The sequence below is a fragment of the Trichechus manatus genome, unplaced genomic scaffold (genome assembly GCF_000243295.1).
Source record: "Trichechus manatus latirostris isolate Lorelei unplaced genomic scaffold, TriManLat1.0 scaffold00085, whole genome shotgun sequence".
Lineage (NCBI taxonomy): Eukaryota > Metazoa > Chordata > Mammalia > Sirenia > Trichechidae > Trichechus > Trichechus manatus.
In genome coordinates, this window is record NW_004444021.1 from 9,290,537 (window position 1) to 9,310,781 (window position 20,245).

Sequence of the window (20,245 nt, forward strand, 5' to 3'; positions counted from 1 at the left end):
ACAAGAATTCAGTTATTTTTTCAACCCTTTTGTGATCTTGCTAAATTATCTTCCTTCACGTAGTCTACTGTCCAGTTATAGAATGTCATTTTTGATTCACGTTTGAATCTATTTCAGTTTGTTCATGTTCCTGTTAAGTGAACGAGAAACTCCAAATTGAACACAGAACTCTAATAAAGACTTAATTGGATTAAATTATAAAACATGGCTTAGAAATTAATCAGGTCTCTTAAGATCAAATCAAGGTTACATTATATAATGCTTAGAAATCATGATTCATCAGTGAGGGTGAGAGTGGGGGTGGAGAGAAACTGTGCTTTATCTGGGCAAGGACCGTCTCTCCCAGTACCTCTCCTTCAGCACCAAATTTATTTAAAAAACAAAACTGCAGTTAACATTGCCAAGTGTAATTAAGTGACAGCAAAAAAGACTCATCTTTCCATGTTTTTCTCCTGAAATAAGGCTATATTCATCCAAACTGTAAGGACTTCTGTGATTGCATTTCTGACCTCTGTAGTTAGAATGACTTTGACTTGTCACATGTATTAATAATCTTATGTGTTGTTATAGATTTGATTCATGTAGATCATTACCCCTACCTCTTTTTTCCTGAAATAATATTTGTATATGTCTGTGTTCATGTGTGTGTCTTGTTTTCTGACTCTGAAATGTTTATTATGCCTTAGACAGTTACCCCAGGGAGATTATGTAAAAAAGCCTGGAGATGGTGACTCTTTTTATAGCGACATTCCTCCTGGAGTCAGCACAAACTCAGCATCTAGTTCTAAGAAGAGGTCTGCTTTTCTGTCGCATTTTCAGATTTCTACCTGTTCCATCACACATTATTCCATTAGTCAGAACATTTCATTATTTTGCAGCAGGTTTGATTACTTCTTCCTTCTTTCTTGAATGTTAACAAATAGTATCCTTTGTTCTTTGATTACTCTGCTTCAAAATGCCATATGCTCAGAACCACTGTTATACAAATCAGGCCACAAAATCCAAATGAAAAAAGCAGCAACCCTAAATCTGTATACAAACCCCAGGTGTTTCAGTCTTAATCTTCTAATGGCTTAAGAAAACTATACATAGTACTTAATAATATTTTAAATGGTGAGCTTTATGTCATGTTTGGTAGTCAAAGAAAAAGGTTACTGTCATGCTTCAGTAAAAGCAGTTTTTAAAATTAACTGGTAATATAAATGCTGTGTTGAATATTTTTTAATTTTAAATATAGCAAAGCTAAGCTCGCTGTGAAACAAAGATCGCTTCTCTGTGAATCATATATTTGGATATTATGATTTTGTCTTTTATTCCTGGGATGATTATTTCTAGACTTGATAACTTACAGCTTGGTTGCCAAATTAATTCATGTATGTTTAATATTTGCCTGAGTTTTTTAATAGTACAGATGGGGTTAATATAATTTATATGTCTTAAACTTTGATGCTATATTCTTGCTCTAGGATCTTAAGGTATATAAGACCATTTAAAATTCTGCATGCTTTATAATTGCTTAATAACATAAACAGAATAAATAAATAGTTGGAATGTTATAGAAAATGAGACCTATATTCACATTGAAGGGAGCTAAAATATTCCTGTGGAATAGTTTCTTTTAAGGTTGGCTATAGGGGTATAATGAATAAGAAAAAATATTTGGTAGCCCCGTGCGTTGCTTTGGTCACATTAGTTACTTTGTAGACTGAAGGGGAAATTGCTGGTTTATTGAGAAGAAACATTATCCCTTCTGGAATTCTGCACAGAGTGAATCATCTGTAAAAATTCACAATGAATCTCACTCTTTGTAAGCATTAACCAGAAAGGAAAATTGAAGGAATTTTCTGGGAGAAAACCTGTGAGATCTGGGAACATTATTTTATATAGAACTGTCATAAACATGAAGGATTGTTTTCACTTGGATAACATAGCTAGAAATATTAGTTTTGTACAAGGAGTACAACTCTATAGAAGACAAAATTTTATTCTTTTAAATAATTGGGGCCTTTTGGCTAAGAGAATAAGAAAACTAAGGAGAACTACTTAAATTTTCTCAGTATATATATTTTTCCTGGACAAATATTTAATTTTAAATTAAATAACATGGTAAATAAGTGGAACAATCAATGAGTATCCTTTTGTACAAAATATGGGTCATTCTATAATTAGCAAGCCATATTGAAAAAGCCCCAACCTAGGAATTTAATCTTGTAATAATCGCTGAGTTCCATTTATTTTCATTCATCAGTAGAAGATTCCTTTTAAAAAGGCATTTTTAGCAATTAACCAGAATGATAATGTGGTAAAGATTTTAAGTACTATATAGTGCTATTTTCTAAAGTACCTCAAAAATAGTTTAAAATATTTGAATAATACCCAGATTTTAGCAAAATTTTAAGCAGTTAAAAATTGTATATGTAGTTTGTCAAAATACGTTTCTTGCTTGGTTTAAGGTAGGTGTAAAAATTTTGCTGCTTGTACACTATTCATTTAAAGATGGTGGGATACAAATAGTAGAAAGGCTTAATGGTACATGGGCTTTGTGAGAGACACTTCCATGATAACTATCTGATACAGTTTAGTTATTGGGCAGTTAACCAACATATAGTATGGTTTTTTGTACCATATTTGTGGAGAAAATGCGAATTTTCAGAAAATAATTTTATTGTTTTTAAGAAAACCTAAATACCACTTTCATAAAGGTTGACCAGGTTTAGTTGAACAAATCTTAATGAAATCTCTTAGAAGTCCATGTTCTCATGATATTTGAATGGAAACCATTGCTTTACAATTAAGAAACATCTATGGTGGGACCCCATTATAACTCTGCTGCTGGGGTTTTATAAACCGAAATGTATAGGGAATTTGCTATATGTGGTTGCTGTGTTCTGGGAAATGTCAATTGGCTGCAGTAATAACCTGGTTCTTTTAAATTACAATGTACTGTAATGGGGTTCCATTGTATTTGACTTTTCTTAAATTGAATGTTGTGTAACTCTGCCTTCTTCATGAAGACATTTATGTTCTCTTCATTCTTTCATTTCAGATTTTTTTTTAATTTAACACACAGTAATACTTAGAAGTTTTGCTTATTTATTTCAAAACATTAATTTGAATACACTTTTGAACACTTTATAAATATTTTTAATTTCAGGTCAAATGGACTTTCTCATTCCTGGAGTGAAAGAATTCCCGACACAAAGCATATTTCAGACATCTGTGAAAATGGGCGACCTCGAAGTAACTCTTGGCAAGGTATAGGCAGCGTTCAGAATCTACCTGTCAGCGTAACCCAAGTTCTGCGTTCTGTGACTGGTTATAATCCTGCAAGCTCTTCAGCTCTTCTCCCAACAGAGAGAAGGATGTTTAGAATGAGGGTCCAGTTCTTTTTTCTTGGATGGGAAATGATGGTATTCAGTAGCATCCGTACACTAGACACATTGAGAAGGCTATACAGTGCTACAAACCCCCATATTTTAGGGTGTGCTAGTTGGGAATTGAAGCCCTGGTGGTGCAGTGGTTAAGCATTTGGCTACTAATCAAAAGGTCAGCAGTTCGAAACCACCAGCCACTCCTTGGAAACCCTATGGGGCAGTTCTACTTTGTCCTATAGGGTCACTATGAGTTGGAATTGACTCCATGACAATGGGGTTTTTTTTTAAGTTGTGAATTACATGCACTTGAAATCTTATGTTATTAGACTAGACTTAGGGCAATTGTTTATTTATATGCACATCTTGCTATAAACCATCTTTTTCAGGTAACCTGGGAGGCAACAGAAAGAAAATCAGAGGCAAAAGATTTAGACCTCGGTCTAATTCAACTGAGTAAGTCTGAACCTCTAATGGTAAAAGGCACTCCAAGATCCTATGCAATTAGTGTGAAAAGTTAATTAACCAGATAGTCAAAGAACCGTAAACCAAGCCTCTGGTGTTAGTTTTGTCTTTTCAATTCCTTTTTGCCCTTTTAAAATTAACCATGACTTTTTTCTTTTACATAGGCATCTCCGTGACTGTACCCATACCAATGTTCACTGATAGTGGGGGTCTCACCCTCGCTGCAGGCTTTGTCCTCCAGTAACCTGCCATTGCGGTGTCTTGGTTCTGTGTTTGAAGGGAATTTTGATAACATCCCTTTCTTCTCATCACCTGGATGGGGGGGTGGGGGCGGGGGTCCAGCCATTTCAGAAGGATCACCCTTCCTCTCCTTAGTACCCACGCAGCCTGGAAGCATCATGACCTGAAACCACTGCTCAGAGGTCTTCATGGCTGCAATCTAAGCATTCTCTCAGACTAATGAAACAAGTTTCCCTTTTAAATTTTCCTTCTGAGAACATTTAAAAGGGCACTTACCTCAACTTAAGGGAGTAATTGTCACTAAATGCAGCATGATCCGTTTTCAATGTTAGCTACATGGTTTTAGTGGGGGGTGGGAGTCAGAAGGTACATTTAAAGTAGTTTGCAATGAAGTAATCACCATGCACTTTTTTTGTTTATTTCTCCACTTAAGAAGTAGGAGCATAAGGAAGCTTCATCAAACTGTTACCTGTCTTCATGGAATAAAGTATACCCTTAGTATCCTTCTGGACTGACCTTGCCACCTGTTTAAATTACCTGTACTGTTTGACCCATCTAAAAGAAATTTAATTATTTCTCACTGCAGTGGTAGTTATTATTCCCAGGACCTCTATCGGTTCTTCATGCCTTAATGCTTTAAAAATCTGAATAGCAGGTGTTTGTTAACTGCTTGTCAGAAACTTATGTTAGCTTTTCCATCATATACCCTGCCTTTTTCAGTCCAGGAATAGTAACATTGCCCTGAAATTTGGACCTTCCAGCTGAATGGTATTGTCTTGTAAGTGGCTTGTCAAAGTTTACTAGAGGATACTTTCCATTACAAACAGTAGACAATTTTAAGTGATACAATTGCATGGTCCAGAGTGGCATCATAAAACTTCATCATAAATAACTAATCTATTAGAGTTTATCTTACACATTCCCAGAACGCTTGGATGCTTTAGGTCTCATTATTGATAAACTCTTCTTGGAATGTTTTTTTGGTTTGTTTTGCATGAGGTCACTTGATAAGAGCCCCTTAGCTTATCTCCACTGCTCACAAGAGTACAGATAAAACTACAGAATATTCTTTAGAACTTCATTTGTATATTATTTAGTTTCCTAACAGTATTTCCTATAACAAGGCTTTGAAAACTCCTAAGTGAAAAAGATTTAAAAAAAAAAATTCAATATTATGTTAACGCTATAAGTTTAGGACCCAGAGAAGTCTTCGTGTTTAGCAAGATTCATACGATATTTTCTAGAGTGATCACTTACTTTCTTTATTTTTGTTTAAAATCCCTACTCATATCATGTGGTTAAAAATTATCTGATGACACAGATAGCCCCTGTGAAATCTTTCCTGTGGGATAATGAAGTTATTATATTTAAGAAGACATCAAATGAAATCATTTTTGTGAGAGAGAAGCATGAGGACTCCCTCAGATTTTTCAGACTTTTCAGATTGGGTTACATGACCCATGTATTAAATGGAGCCCAGTTTGTGAAGCTGACCACTGTTCTCACATACCCTGATTGTATGCGAACTGTTTCTCTCTCTATTCTTATAAAGATTCCTAATACACAGTTTATCGAGAATTATGTTGACAGTTTTTTTTAATACTTTCCATAGTTGTTAAATAATCCCTTTTGTTTCTGATATAACAATATCATTTGTGTGACTTTAAGAGGAGCAGAATGACCACAGACAAACATAACTTTTTTACCTTTTAGATTAAGTGGTATTATCAAGTCCATTATTTCAGCATTCCCTTTAGTATCTCATCATCCCAAAGGATGATGAAAAACAGGGACATGAATTAAAACATGCACCACAAATGCATGCTCTAATTAACAAACTAAGATGTCCTTTGTGTACTGTACTGTTTTTCCACTCAAACCTTTTGCATCTTCCTCACTGTTGTACATAATGTAAAAAAAAAAAAAAAATTGGCTCAGACTTTGTATTATATATTGTGTTTTTACAGGAGGGAGCCCCAAGCATCTGAGCCTGGGCACTCCCTCGCCCAGACAGTCCCATCCCAAGGCATAAGCCCAGGGGGCTCTGACAGCCCCCAGACAGGGAGTCTGGATCACAGGTCAGTCTCCACCTGCCCCTTCATTCTGGGCTGCCACTTAATCTCCTTCCAAGTCCCTTCCTTGGCTGAGCACAGGGTCATTTGATCTCTGACTGAGCCCCATGTCTGCTCGGAGGTGCTCCCGGTCCAGCCAGCACCAGCTATTCTTCCTCCGCCTTTTCATCCTGGAGAACAGAAGGGCTCTCCTACCCCGTCTAATGCATTTTTTTTGCATGTTGCGCTACAAGCCAAGTCAAGCCACACAGGCAGGTTTAGAGCAATTTGATATGCTCCATCACTCCAGCCACCTAGAGATGTTAGGAAGCCCACTGGGAATACACTTTCACAGACAGATCCCCAGAAGGAGCAAACATCTGAGAGCTCTCTTCATCGATCACAGCTTTCTGAAATGCTCCCTGAAACAGGCAAAGCTACATCAAGTACAAATCAAGCCATTGTGGTGTGAGTTTCATGGAACAGCCATGCACCAGTCCTCTGGGCTTCTAAGATTGTCAGTGAAAGGAACAAATGTCTCCTGGAAGTGGCCATCTGCCTGTGGGTGACTCAGTTTGCTGTGTGGCTATGTTTCACCTGACTACAGCTGCATGGGCTTTTCTATGGTTTTCCCCAGGCCAGAGCATTCACCAGCCTTCATCTGTGGCTGCACTTGCTTTTTGACTTTTCCTTTTGGTTCATAGTCTCAGTGGAGATCATTATGCAAGTTTTAATTGACTGTCTCCGTGAAAAGCACAAGTTGGCAATTGTGGCTAAAGGCAAAACTAGTGTGAATTGGTCCTGAGTCAGGAGACATTGTTTTAGCAAAAATGATCTTATAAATATAAAAAGCAACAAAACCTTTCTCTTAGGAAGTAACTTCATGATGTTATTCTGTGGAGGATGTTAGTTATAGCTAATAGTAAGGGAAAGGACTATGAAAAAAGAAATCTGATTTTTAAATATATATATATATATAAAACTATTTAAATGTGTCTTGGTTTAAATGTATTTACAAACAGCTTGAACACTAAGTAAGGAGGAAAGAAGCAAACTTTAACCAAAAATAGTGTGTTTTATATTTTTCCTGATTTGTTTCCAAACACCTTAAAATTTTATAGAGCTTAGATCTTCATTGTCTGTAGTATCTCTAGAAGACCCTTTAAAAATGAGGAAACAGAGTAAAACCTCCAAAGTCTTCCAATATTGAATCTATATTCTTCAACAAAGGCAAATTCTAAAGGGATGTGGTTTTGTTTGGCTCCCAGAATAAAAATTAAAGGAAACGCTCTGAAAAGAAACAAACTTGTACCTCAAATTTTACTACCTTTTACATTTTTCTTTGCACAGTAATTCTAATCCAGACTCTGCCAGATCCATTAAGGAGATGCTAATAAGGTCATTCTTATCCTCTGGCAGTCACTCATGTTCAGACACTTGGAAAGCAACTTCTGAGAGCCATTTCCTAATGGAAACGTGAACGCGTTAGTTTGGAGTGCACAAAGAGGAGGAAGGAACATTGCAGTTGCAAGTAAATGCCTAAACCCAGCTTCAACATCATGGAGGCCTATTTGGACCACATTTATTGTGTGTTGGGCTCCAGGATTAGATGAGTGGGTCACTTTCTGCTCTTCACAGAGTGGACTGGAGAGTGCTTTCTTATTAACTCCAGCTTGGGGTCTGCTCTAACGAGTAAGACAGAGGCCCCATTAACATCCTTCCTTTCATATTGGAGAGAGATCTTAGCTCCTTTTTATTGTTCTTGGGGTGTTATATGCCCAAACACTAAGGTGGAATTGCAGCCATCTGAATATTCTCAAAAAGCACCATTATCATTTGAAAACCAAGAAGCCAAATGAGAGATGGCCTGGAAAAAGCCACTTTGGGGGTGGGTGAATTAGACCGCTGACCGTGCTATGATTGAAAGGGAGCTTCTGATTCACCTTGGGAAGCCACTGGAAAATGCTTTCCTTGAAATGTTGAATACATTCTAGAATGCCTTGAGCCTTGTTGTAGCTGAGATTATTCTCATGTCCTTGTAGAGACTGCCTCATAGTCATCCAGCATCCATCCTGGTTTATTTGCCATAGTCACTTGCATTTGGAGGGTGAAGACATCCTTGTTAAGCTTATGCTGTATATTTTCAGATTTTCTATCTTGTTCTGCTTTCTTTGTTCCTTCCATTGCTTTCTGCAGGTATTTAAACCCATGGTTCAAAAGAGACTATAATGTAGCTAAGTGGGTAGAAGATGTGAATAAAAACACTGAAGGACCATACTTTAGGTATTTTATAAATTAATTTTTTATCCTTTTTAAACTCTCCCAGCACATAGAAATACTGTACGTGTGACTGGATCTCTATCTTGTATCTCCCAATACAAGTTCCTATAGGTGGTAAAGGGTCCTTGTTTATTTGCTGCCTATTGATCTCTGTTTTTGGCTTCATGAGCAAGTCTAGTCCTTTTCTGAATGTTTCAAATGAAGCCATTTGAAAGGGTTGCCATACAGTGCATGTCCCTACCACCATCTTGAGCTTTTTAGTAGCTTTCTTTTCATTTGATGCTATGTAGTGTTCTATGGGCATGGAACATACTTTCCACTAATAAAGAACCACTATTAACCTGAAAAATTTAATTTCTAGAATCCAGTGGCTTCATAATGCATTTTTCCTACTTCCCACCTAAGAGTGCATACTGCATATGAAAACTCAAGGAAAAACATGAAAAGAAACTAAGTGAAATGTAATGGAATTTTACTTTGAGTAAAAACAATGACTTGATCTAACTTGAAGATTACTGAAATAATATTAGCCACACGAGAATGTGTGGCATGAGTTCAGATTTTATATGCTCAGTACAGACATTTGGTACCAGAGAAGGGCTGTGCTGAGCAGAGTTTTACAGATTTTAAAGAAGTATCTAAGTAAGTGTTTATGCTGTTGAGAATGTTTTTGTATAATACTTCAAATAGAACAGGATGCAAATCAGAAGCGTGTTCTTGACTCACAAAAAGTGCGGATTATCCTTACGTTTTAGAATCTAATTTACTCAGTTTACTGCAACTCTGTATAACATTAGCGGCTAGAGAGTATTTCCAAGAGCTCTTAATGGCATTTTTTTCACTCTTAATAATCTCAAAGTGATTTCCTAGAGGTAAATATCCACTTTATATCTGACTGCTTTGTAGATAACTAATGTAAAGAAGAAATGTAGCCTCAATTACTACTTCTTCTGAACACAATTTAATAATAAGATTTCAGATTACTTATTGCCATGACTTAGGTCATCATTTAACAGATATCAAAATATGTATGTGTATTTAACTCTCAGCACCCATACAAGGTGGACTTTCTCTTCCAGTGTACCATGTAGTTTAGTCATTTATAGTTTGAGAAAATGATTAGACCTCCCTGCATTTTAATTTGATTCATAACATTTGCATATACCCTAAGGAAAGCATAAAGCCTGCCTGCTTACAAAATTACACCCTGCTTTTATACCCCATCTTTCCCTCCTGCCCTGTCCCTCTGCTTATCCCACTTGCCCACAATGAACCTCATACACATATACTCACATTCAAACATCCCACCCTCACCTGTAGCTCCCAAGATGGCCAACGTCTGGAAGACAGGTAAGGTGATTTTGAATGTTCTTTGGAATCTTGGCTTACCCGCAGTCCTATTTCTCCTTTCTATTTTCCTCAGGCTTGTGGGCAGATTGTAATTTGTACCAGTCATGGAACCAAAATAGAATGACATTAGTCTCAATCATGTGGGCTAGGGTTTATATTCTTGAAGAGAGTTGATGCTTTTGTGGCAATGATTTGTGAAATGGTACCCCGGAAGAGTTGATTCACCTCCCTGGGTGAGCTGAGTAGTTTATGTGGCTCCCAGACAGGAGTTCACATTTCTTAAGATCACCCAGGTCTGCCCAGAAGCTGCATGACTAAACGCAGTTTGGATGGGGAAATGCTTTAGCACCCCCCATTGCACGTGCAGAGCTGCAAGGGCAATTTTAGAGGGCTCTTTTATCTCTTCTTTTAATATAAGATGTTGGTTTCTACACTATAGTGGATAATCACATTAAGAATTATTTTTTAAAAAGACATATTTATGTTTTAAGTTTGGATAAAGTTGTAGTAGAGGGTTATAATTTAACTTCTTTTGGATAACAAAGGCTATACTGGTAAGACTTGAAAATCGGCTATTTCCATGACAGTGGTAAATAACTGAACTTTTAAAACGATTCTAATGCAACAGAGAGGATTTTATTTACTTGCCATCTAGGCCAGGCCTCATATGGGAGGCCCAGAGTGTGTCCACATCTTGGCTTATGCTTTACCAATCCTGTGCTTAAGCTCAGACCTGTTTCATCTGCTGCCAGGTCATTCAGGATTACCTCTCCTACCAAAATCGTCAATGGGGGTAAAGGTCACCTTATTCATCACATATGTGGTATTGAGTTTGTGGCTTCCTTATCAAAATGCAGTGGAGACTTTGTGACTGCAGCAAACTGGTCCAAAAGACAGCCCAACACTTAAAGTATAGTATTCATATCACTGCAAAGAGCAAAGCAAATGCCAAAAGATTTTGAGTGATCAGAGCACCTCAGTTGTGCACCTTACCCTTTCTCATATGAAGTGGTTGCCCAAATTGTCATCGGCATGTAATCTGAGCAGGTGAGGTGAGGACAAGAGCATTATCTCACCACATTGAGATCCTGGGTGCTGTTATGTTAGTGACAGTGCTTTACAAGCTCTCAGAAGGTATCCTTACTCCTGAGTATTATCCAGTTGATTACTCATTACATCACTTTGAGTCTATTTCCATTGTCCCATGGAAAATGCAGTCTCTGAAAAGGAACTAATAATAACTATCATGTATTGAGTGCCAATTGTGTACTTTTATTTCTCATGAGGTATAGGTATTCTTATTCCCTTTTTATGGATGGAGGAAATTAAGGCACAAAGAAGTTAGATGATTTTCCCAAGGTAGCACATTAGTAAGCATCAGAACCAGAATTAGAGCCTGGGCTCTCTGAATCCGAAATCTGTTCCGTTTAGGTTTTACTGTAATTACTTAAAAACAGCAGTGTGGATAGTGACTACTTAATTCCTATCCTAGGACATTTTGTAAACCCTTTTGTATTGGGCTACTATAAAATTCTCATATGAACACAGCCAGTTGAATAAAGGTTGGACCTTTGTCCCTCACGTGTGACTGGCTCTGTGAGTGGGGGAAGAACTGATTTGAAATTTTTCTCATAGGTGTATCTATAATAGGTGAGCCCAAGAAGTGTGATGTAGCCTCAAGATACAACACAGTTCTTTGACACATGGATATACCTTCATTGTGTAATTCCAGTATGGTACCCACTATGGTTATTGTAAGGAACCCTGGTGGTGCAGTGGTTAAGTGCTCAGCTGCTAACCAAAAGGTTGGCAGTTTGAACTCAGCAGCTGCTCTGCAGCAGAAAAGACCTGGCGATCTGCTCGCATAAAGATTACAGCCTAGGAAACCCTATGGGACTGTTCTACTCTGTTATATTGAGTCACTACGAGTCAGAATCGACTCGAGGACATACAACAACAACATGGTTATTGTGGTTTGTGAAAATGTAATAATGATAATAGTTAACATCTGGTTTTAAGTGAAAATCAGAATGGGACCTACCAGGCAAGTAACTAGGGTCAGAAAAGAGCCTGGAGAAGGATCTGAAGAAATGTCTTCCTTAGATATTTGTGAGAAATTTGGAGTTTGTTTTTATTTTCCTTAAACTGATTTGCCCTGCCTTGTTCTCTACTCTCGTTCTGACTCCTACTCTGGTGCTCCCCATCCCACAGATCATGACCTTTATGCTGTCACACACAACCCGACCTCCAGGGCCTGTTGCACCTTACCCCTACTAAAACTGTCCTGCTTGACTTCTGTTCCCCTCAAGGTTCAAAGTGTCAATTAACTAGTGTGTTAACAAGAGATGTAGCGTATGTGCAGTTTCTCTGTGGTTCTGGAGAGTACCTCCTGTTTCTATTTTAACTCATTATTGGCTTTGGCCATGAGAAGATATTTGAGGGGAAGACTGGATTTTCTGCATACCTTATTGCAATGGCCTTGTATGTGTTCAAGGGTGGTCATTTGGACCAGTGACCAAGTGAATGACTGGCATGACTGAGGCTGTAAGCCAACAGCTCATGCTTATGGACACACATACTGCAGGAAATTAAAAAGAAGACTAGTTTTTCATTATCGCCTAATGTAAACAAGACTTGGTTATTTGTGAACCTGAACTTGAACTTGGACATTTTATCAGTAGTGATTTAGGCTAAAAATCTGAAACCAAGTTAATATCCCTTATTATAGGAAGATGTGTTTAAATGTCTGAAAGTTTGTCCTCATTTTACACACATTGAATTTATTTCCTAAAAATCATAGTTCTATTTGAAATGTTTTCCTAAAATTAAAGGAGAAAATTTAATTGCTGAATTACAAAAATATGCAGTGACACCCTATTAGCACTTCGGAGGATTTGAAGTACTGATATTCTTGGTTACTCCTATCTGCTCAGCTGTGGTGAGCATTAAAATAAATAGCTGCTATGTTCTAGCAGTTCACAGTAAGGCGTTGTCTTGGCAGTTTATCAAAAATAGAGGAAATGTTAGAGGAGTTACAGATTAAAAGTGAGCTGAACCACTCTTGATACTTAAAAGTGAGCAAGAATGTTCACTTGCATCTTAAGGTTTGTAGGAAAAATGGTTTCCAAACATTAACTTGAATTCAGTGTCCATAAAATGGAAACTGAGTTGAAAACTACAGCAGAACCAGAGCAAAGGATGTATAGATAGGGACCAAGATTTAAAAGGGAGGAAAAAGGACATCTTTATGCTGTTGAATACAGTACTGGCAGCAGATCATCCTCTAACCACTGCTACCCCTGCCATTCCCAGGCTGGGTCAGTCACCCACAGCTGATGAGGTACATCCTACTGAAATAAGTTCTTACAATGCAGCAGTGTAGCCAGTTCAGTGATGTGGGTCATTACCACCTTGCACCAGGAATTGAGTTCATGCATGTGTAGTGGTGACATTTGTGAATAGGGTAGCTACTGCAGACTTATCACCTCTGTTTTCCATTGATATGTTGTAAGTTGATGTTTTTCACTCTCAGCTGTTTTTTTTTTCCCCCACTTTAAAAGCAAGTTAGCACCAAAGTATGGGCTTTCCCAGTGTACCCAGCTTAGTCACATATTACCACTGCATTTGTAAAATCAAACAAATACAGCATAATACATCAACAGCTTATCCAGACCTTTCATATGGAATTATCTCCATGATAAAGAGAACCCATGTTCTCAAAACAGGAAGGGTTTTTGTTGTTGTTTTGTTTAGTTTTAGTAAAATTCCAGTCAATAAAGTATAGCCACCTTATTGACATGACAAGTGTATGTAACACTGGTATGGCTTAGAATCCTCCCCTGTAGAGAAATGCTGATTGTAGGGACTAATCAGACCATTTTTGTATGTTCTCATCAGACTCTGTTTGGCTTAAACTCTGCACTTTTACTGCGTGCATGTTTACTAATTTCTTATTAACTCCCCTGTATTGCATTTGTTCTTTCACAACTAACACACTGGCGTTTGAATGCATGAGTTTGGTGTAAACTGGTGTGCAACTTGGCAACTAATAACTATATTGTTTTGTATTTTAAGATCTTAAGATGTAATTGGAATTACTGTACTTAAAAAATTACATTAAGTGGTAAAAATAAGTCAGTATATACATATGTTTTGCACTTAATTTACCATTATGAGCTCTTAGGATATTTTATCTCTTTTCCATTTTACCTTTTTATCTGTTCTATAGGAAACTTCGTTATTGGCTTTTTAGTTGAAAAGTATGATTCTATGTACTAACATCTAAGTAATCCATTCCAATTATGAAGTTAGGAAGATAAAACTACAGCATTCCGGTGTTGTGAATGACAAAGTAACTTCCCCGTAGTTAAGCCTGTGCAGTAGTGGCCTATGAAAGTAGAACTCGGAGGATTTGATTTGAACTTATTTTTCAGATATTTGAAATTGAGATTAGGCAATCAAATGATATTTATTTCATATGTTCTCAACATCTCAGGACTTTATCTCCTGCGAAGTCTCCTTCTTCATCAACTGGATCTATTGCCTCCAGCAGAAAATACCCTTACCCAATGCCTCCACTTCCCGATGAAGAGAAGAAAGTGAACCGACAAAGTGCCAGGGTAGGTGGAAGCTTCTTCCATATGCTTACATCCTCAGTCATTAGCATTTATCTTAGGAGCGAATATTTTAAAAGAGAAAGCCATTTTTCTTTCTTAATTAAAAAAAATCAAAAAAATTAACTTTGAAAGTAAGATTTTTGGAAGTTTTTTGGTTCAGACTTCTATTTGTAAATTATCTATGTTGATAAATTCTAAAGATATTTGGTGTGTATTAACAAATAAGTTTATTTATATCTTTTATTATTCATTGTAGATAATATATTGCAACTTGGAATAGAAAAAACAGAATTTATTTTGCCTTATCAATTTTTAAACATACCTGGAAGTGATAGATTTAAGTAAATTAGCCTTGTTTATATCCCAGATTACTTACTCATGCCTTCCACTGGCTAATAGCACCCAATAGGATTTTAGGAATGGGAGCCTGTGACAGAAAATCAGACCATGTCTTGGGGATAAGGATGGAATTTGAATACTAGGAAAAGGGGCCCTGCAGTAATATTAGAAGAATATGGCAAAACGTGTGGCTCAGTTTTGCTGCTTTTTACATTTTAAAAAGTGCCAAATTTAAAAACATATGGAGGAACTGATTATTTTTATAAAAAAGTGAATCACCTGAAGTTTCCTTTAAATAGTAAGTCCCATTTTATATTGTAATCATGGTTCCATTCTGTCTCACAGCATTCCCAGAACACATCCATTATGTGAAATTTGAGATGGAGTGTTCAGAGGGGCAGACCAGCCCTTAGAGGCTTAAGTGGAAGATATAACCAAAGAATAATGGCCTTTATTGATGTCTAGGCTCTGCTGTGGTCACTTATACAATAATGTTGATCTTCTCAGAAGTAATGTTGCCCAAAAAAAAAAGTTAGAACTTTAAAAGCCTGGGCAGATTTGTTTGTCTGTGGATCCTGGTTCTTTTACCTTTTGGTTTTGAAAGATATTTCAAAGTCTCTGATCCTGAACCTAATTTATGGAGTGCAAAGTAAAAACATATCATTCAAATTTTAACTCACTCAACTCAAAGCCACTAAGAAAATACTAATCATTGATTAGCTCACATGATCAAAAGAAGACAATCGGTGTTTTTGTTAATCATAAAAAATTATCTTTACATGCTAATATGGGAAATGGTAAAAGACAGAGAAGAAGAAGAAGACTCAGATTCTCAGTACACAGTTTTCTGGCCTTAAAAAAGATTTGTTATAGGCATCTGGTTGTTCATCATACGAGTATGTGATAATGAAACCTAAGGCTCATGTCTTTCTTCTCTTCCTGGGGAATTGTCCAGGTACAACACTTCACTGTTTTTTCCACTAAATTGTTTACATTGCTCTCTTATTCCATCAAGTTGGGGACACTGTCTCCGCTGTTGTCATGCAATGGTTCAGGTTGTTTGAGACCTTCTCATATGACAGACCTGTGAAATTGGCACCTTCCTAGAAGAAATGACTGGCCCATAGCCCCTTCCTTCGGTGGAACAGAATGACTGATAAGACTGTGACCACTGGTGTAGTTGTATGAAAGGCCTGATTGGTTCTATCCCTTGTGGCACATCCACATGAGCCTCTGTGGTGAAGTCTTCCAGAATGGATGGCCCCTGTCTCTGGGCTGTCTTTGTGGGCTGGGAAGATAATCAGTCAAGCAGACCTTCCTGTCACCTTCCCCCTCCCCGCCCGTTGCAGCCACACAGACATGCCAAAGTTAGGTCTGTTTCAAGTGGTGGCTTAGAATTCTTTGCTCCTCTTTCATCACTTGTAATGACTCAGGATTCCCCTGTGTCATTCATTTGTTCCTTTCTTCTTTCTGTAAGCTGCCACTTATTATTTAATCTTCATAACCATACGTGAGGAAACTGAGGCTCTCAGAGGCCAAAGCCTAAACTTTTCATTCCTCCATCACATAATCCAAACTTAAGTTCAGATGCCACAGATACCCTGCAAGTCCCTCCTTAACCGTTTCTTTTCATTCCTCTCCACCAACAGGTATCATCAGCTCACAATGACCCTCTCATTGTGAGGGATCACACTGAGAGATCCTTTTGGTTCCCAAAGGGCATAGGGTAGGGAGGTATCTTTTGATGAAAAAAGATATATCAATATATACACATGTATACAAATATATATTTATGTAAATATAAAGCAGACCTAAGGTAGATGGCAAAGGTGGCTTTACCATAATCCTTACTGAGTAGCCAACCTGGGTATTCAGAACAAGATTTCTGTGAAGATTTGAGAGAACATATTAATGGAGCCTATGTAGAAACATCCGCTTAGTCTCTTGGCTTTTTCTCCTTTTTCTTTCCCAGAATCTCATTAGGTAACACAATGACATCCCCCAAATGTCCAGTGAAAATGGAATTTGGATGGAAATTGGATACAATCTAAGTCACACTGGTTTCAGGCTGTCTTTGTTCGTGTTTATAATAATTATATGAAAATCATGTTTTCTGGGAACACATTTTATAATCGTTTTTTTTTTAATTGGTCTTCTTTGATGTACTCAATTGGATTCATATTTAATTGTGCCAAAGTTGCTTTCAGTCCATTAAGGCAATTACTGAACGTTATAGAAGATGGATCTCAACAGGGCCAGTGTAAAGAGCTGGTGATAGAGGCAAGGAGAGGTTAAGGGTGAGGGAATTCAGGAAGTGACATCATGCCCTGAATGTACCATTTTACTCTGATAACATCAACTCCTGAGAGGGAGTACTTTTCTAGGAGGTGGGAATGGAATTGGAGACTGGATAGCCCACTCAGATTTTTAAATGGGTGATGATGGTATTGATGGAATCACATTTCCCTGAAGTCAGTGTTTCTCAGCCTTGACGGTACCTGGGAATCGTCTAGAGAACTTTTAAACTATGCTGATGCCTGTGTCTCACCCAGAGAGATTTTGATTTACTTGGTTTGGTGTGCAGCCTGGGCAGTGAAACTTTTAAAATCTCCCCAGATCATTGTAATGTGCAGCTGGAGTTGAGAACCACGGCACTAGCTGGCTGTATCAGTATTCTGTGGGAAAAGAAAGACATGTAGTTTAATATTTCAGATTTGTTTTATACACAATGTTTATTCAAAATTTCAAGTAAATTAAATAAGGATGTGAGATTTTTTGTATCAAAAGGAAGCAGTTGTTAAAAAGGTTGAGACAGAGGTTTAGAGAAAAGAGACAGCTAAAAATTAGAGTGTTTATTTTATCCATTTATTAGACTTGGCAAGAGTGTGTTTCCACAATCATATGTATGGGTGGAACCAACTAAATGTTTTTCATCTTCATGATTTAGAATATATGTTTCCTGTTTTCACAATGTATATTTTTGCCCTTCTCTGTTGTGCAGCTATGGGAGACATCCATTTAAGATCAACTGTTTACATGTGACACATCGAAACTGTTCACTTCAACTTTTATAGAAACCCAACCTCAAGGAATCACTGCAAATCTATCTGCTCTTCAGACAACCCGAAGACCCTTAGATGCCACGGAGGAGAGGAAGCTGATTACCACATCTGGATATCATTTTCTTTTTGTCATTGGCTTAGGATTTAACTGAACCATGAAAAGAACCACTGAAATGTTACACTATCACATGGAACAGTAAAGGGACTGGTATGTTAATGGATAATCCGCATGACAGATATATGTAGAACTATCACTATCTTACATGACCCAAATGTAGCAAGTTTCCTAAGGGACTATAGTGAATTCATAACTTGACATTCTGAAGCACATTCTCATTGTAGACAGTAATGCTATGTGCATGAAGCTTCTGTTTATTGTTTTCTACATTTAAGGAAACAACATCCCATAATAGCAACTAGCATGCAGGGCTAAGGCATATAGGATTTTTCTGCAGGACTTTTAAGCTTTGAAAGGCCAGTATCCCATATCTAACTTTAAACATGTATTTTTATTTTTGTTTTTTACTTTTCATATTTATATCAGCACACAAGGACAATTGTACATACGTAAACATTTTTAAAATTAAACAAAACAAACAGTTGTTACACACAAGTGTATTTTGCCAAATGCCTAAAAATAATCAGTTACAAATCACATCGTCATCATCCATCAAATGATCCTTAAAGATTGTAAGCAGATGATGTAAACATAGTGGTCAATGCGGTAAATTTGTCTCTCCATAATTAGTATTGGTCCAAAACGTGATATCCCTTTAAATTGTGGACTGTCTGGAGGTAGTTTTATTGAGTGGTTCATTGAGCAAATGAACAAAATGCCCAACAAATCTTGTGGCCTCCACAGCTTGCTGGAGCCAAGAGTTCAGTAGTGCAGCTGCTGTCCTGCCTTGAGACACTCTGCTGCTGGTCCCTGGGGATGACTCATCCAGCCTGTCCACTCGTCATCTGGTGGCATACAATGCCTGCCTCAGCAGCTGTTATCTTTCAGTACCAGAGTACACCTGCTGGTCTCACCCTGGAGGCTTGTGAGCCTCACAGTAGAATGTCCTGCTGAGATGAAACAAGTGCACCGAAGACACGTGTGAGGCTACAGCTGCTGGCAAATCTGTAGCTTCCAACTTGTTGATACTCTAATCCTTTATGGCCTGAAGTTTTATTCCTTAAAAAAAAAAACAACTTTTTAGCCACCCTTATGTGTGAAATGAATGACTTGTTTAAAAAAAAGCAAAAACTTTTACACTGTTTATTAAAGATATTTGTCATCGGTGTGACTTAAGGAGACCCAACAGGTCATTCAGCACTGACTCTGAAGCAAGATGATGAAGGTTCTACAGTCTGGGTTGGAAAGCGTCAACAGGCCAGAAGGTGCTAAATGAAGCCTCAGGCCACAGGTGTGCAGCAACTGTGAAGTTTCACAAACAGCTGGCAGGGGAAAGAATCTGATGTTTTGGACCCTGTATTTTTTTAATCTATAGAAAAGTGAGAAATCTGTATTAAAAGCCCCTCCTTTAAAACCAAAGTTTGGTAGCTATTATAATACAGCCATCTGGCTAAAAGAAAGCTACCCTAGCAAGGCTACTCTTGTGAACTCGGAAATTGATAGGATCAGTCAGATGTTCTGTATGTGAATTTTTTCAGAATTTCCTCATTTTCTGTCCTTTTTCTTGAGATGAATGGAATCTGCAGGTAAGATTTCGGAAATGCCCTCTAAATTTGCTTTTCCCCAGTAATGTCTATGGACAGACTCCATTTCCTCCCCATAACCAGTCATCTTAGGTGGCTGAATTGAAGCCTAAAGTTAGAAAGCAATGTTTCATACTCTGCGTGTTTATTTCTTCGGTAATAGACCTCTCTTCTGAAAGTCTTTGAAAACATTTAAAAAGTAATCTAAGCATCCAAAAATATATGGTATAAATCACATTTTTTTAATGACAGGAAGGGATGTGATTGCTGGTACTACCATAAAACAATCCAGTTGGACTAAGGCCTGCGTGAACATTGGGCATTGTTGCCACATGACTCAAGCCAAGGACAGAAGGGTAGACAGATTTAAAAATGTAGCAAATAAAGTGGCTTTTGACCATGATCACTTTTTAATGTGCTCTGAATGTTTTCTGGTATTGAGTGTATAAAAAGCTAATGTTATAGGGTTTATTTTGACTATAAAAGAGTTTATAGATTTGAATGTAAGGTACCTTATGCTTCCTAGTTATAGTTATACAAGCCCTAAACTGAAAGAATCTATAAATGGGCTAGCTAAGTAGTCAACAGATCTCGTTTTTACTCTTCCCTCTCCCTCTGCAAGTCTCTCTCTGTCTTCCCTCACCTTAATTATTTTTACATGAAAATTATTTCAAATGAAAATCATTATTATGTGCCTTTTGGGAGGCATGGTTGCTCCAGAGGTATATAGTTTATAGTCATCCTCCAAGTGTTTTTTTTTTTTTTTTTGA

General features: G+C 37.4%; 1 protein-coding gene across 8 annotated transcripts in view; it reads left to right on the forward strand.

The window, feature by feature from the left end:
* The window catches only part of ADAM22 (ADAM metallopeptidase domain 22), a 228,855-nt gene extending 208,615 nt beyond the window's left edge, over positions 1-20,240 (forward strand). For 4 of the 8 annotated variants that reach the window (XM_023736068.1, XM_023736070.1, XM_023736071.1 and 1 more), the window contains one exon: positions 3,155-3,710. In XM_023736068.1, the coding sequence (XP_023591836.1) occupies positions 3,155-3,524 (370 nt within the window). In that variant the 3' untranslated portion in view covers positions 3,525-3,710. Of the gene's footprint in view, positions 1-686; positions 882-3,154; positions 3,711-3,760; positions 3,897-8,323; positions 8,411-14,252; positions 14,377-17,713 lie in introns of those variants that run through there. The other 4 variants (XM_023736074.1, XM_023736073.1, XM_023736069.1 and 1 more) reach the window with 4 other exon arrangements.
* The last annotated feature ends 5 nt before the right edge of the window (positions 20,241-20,245 follow it).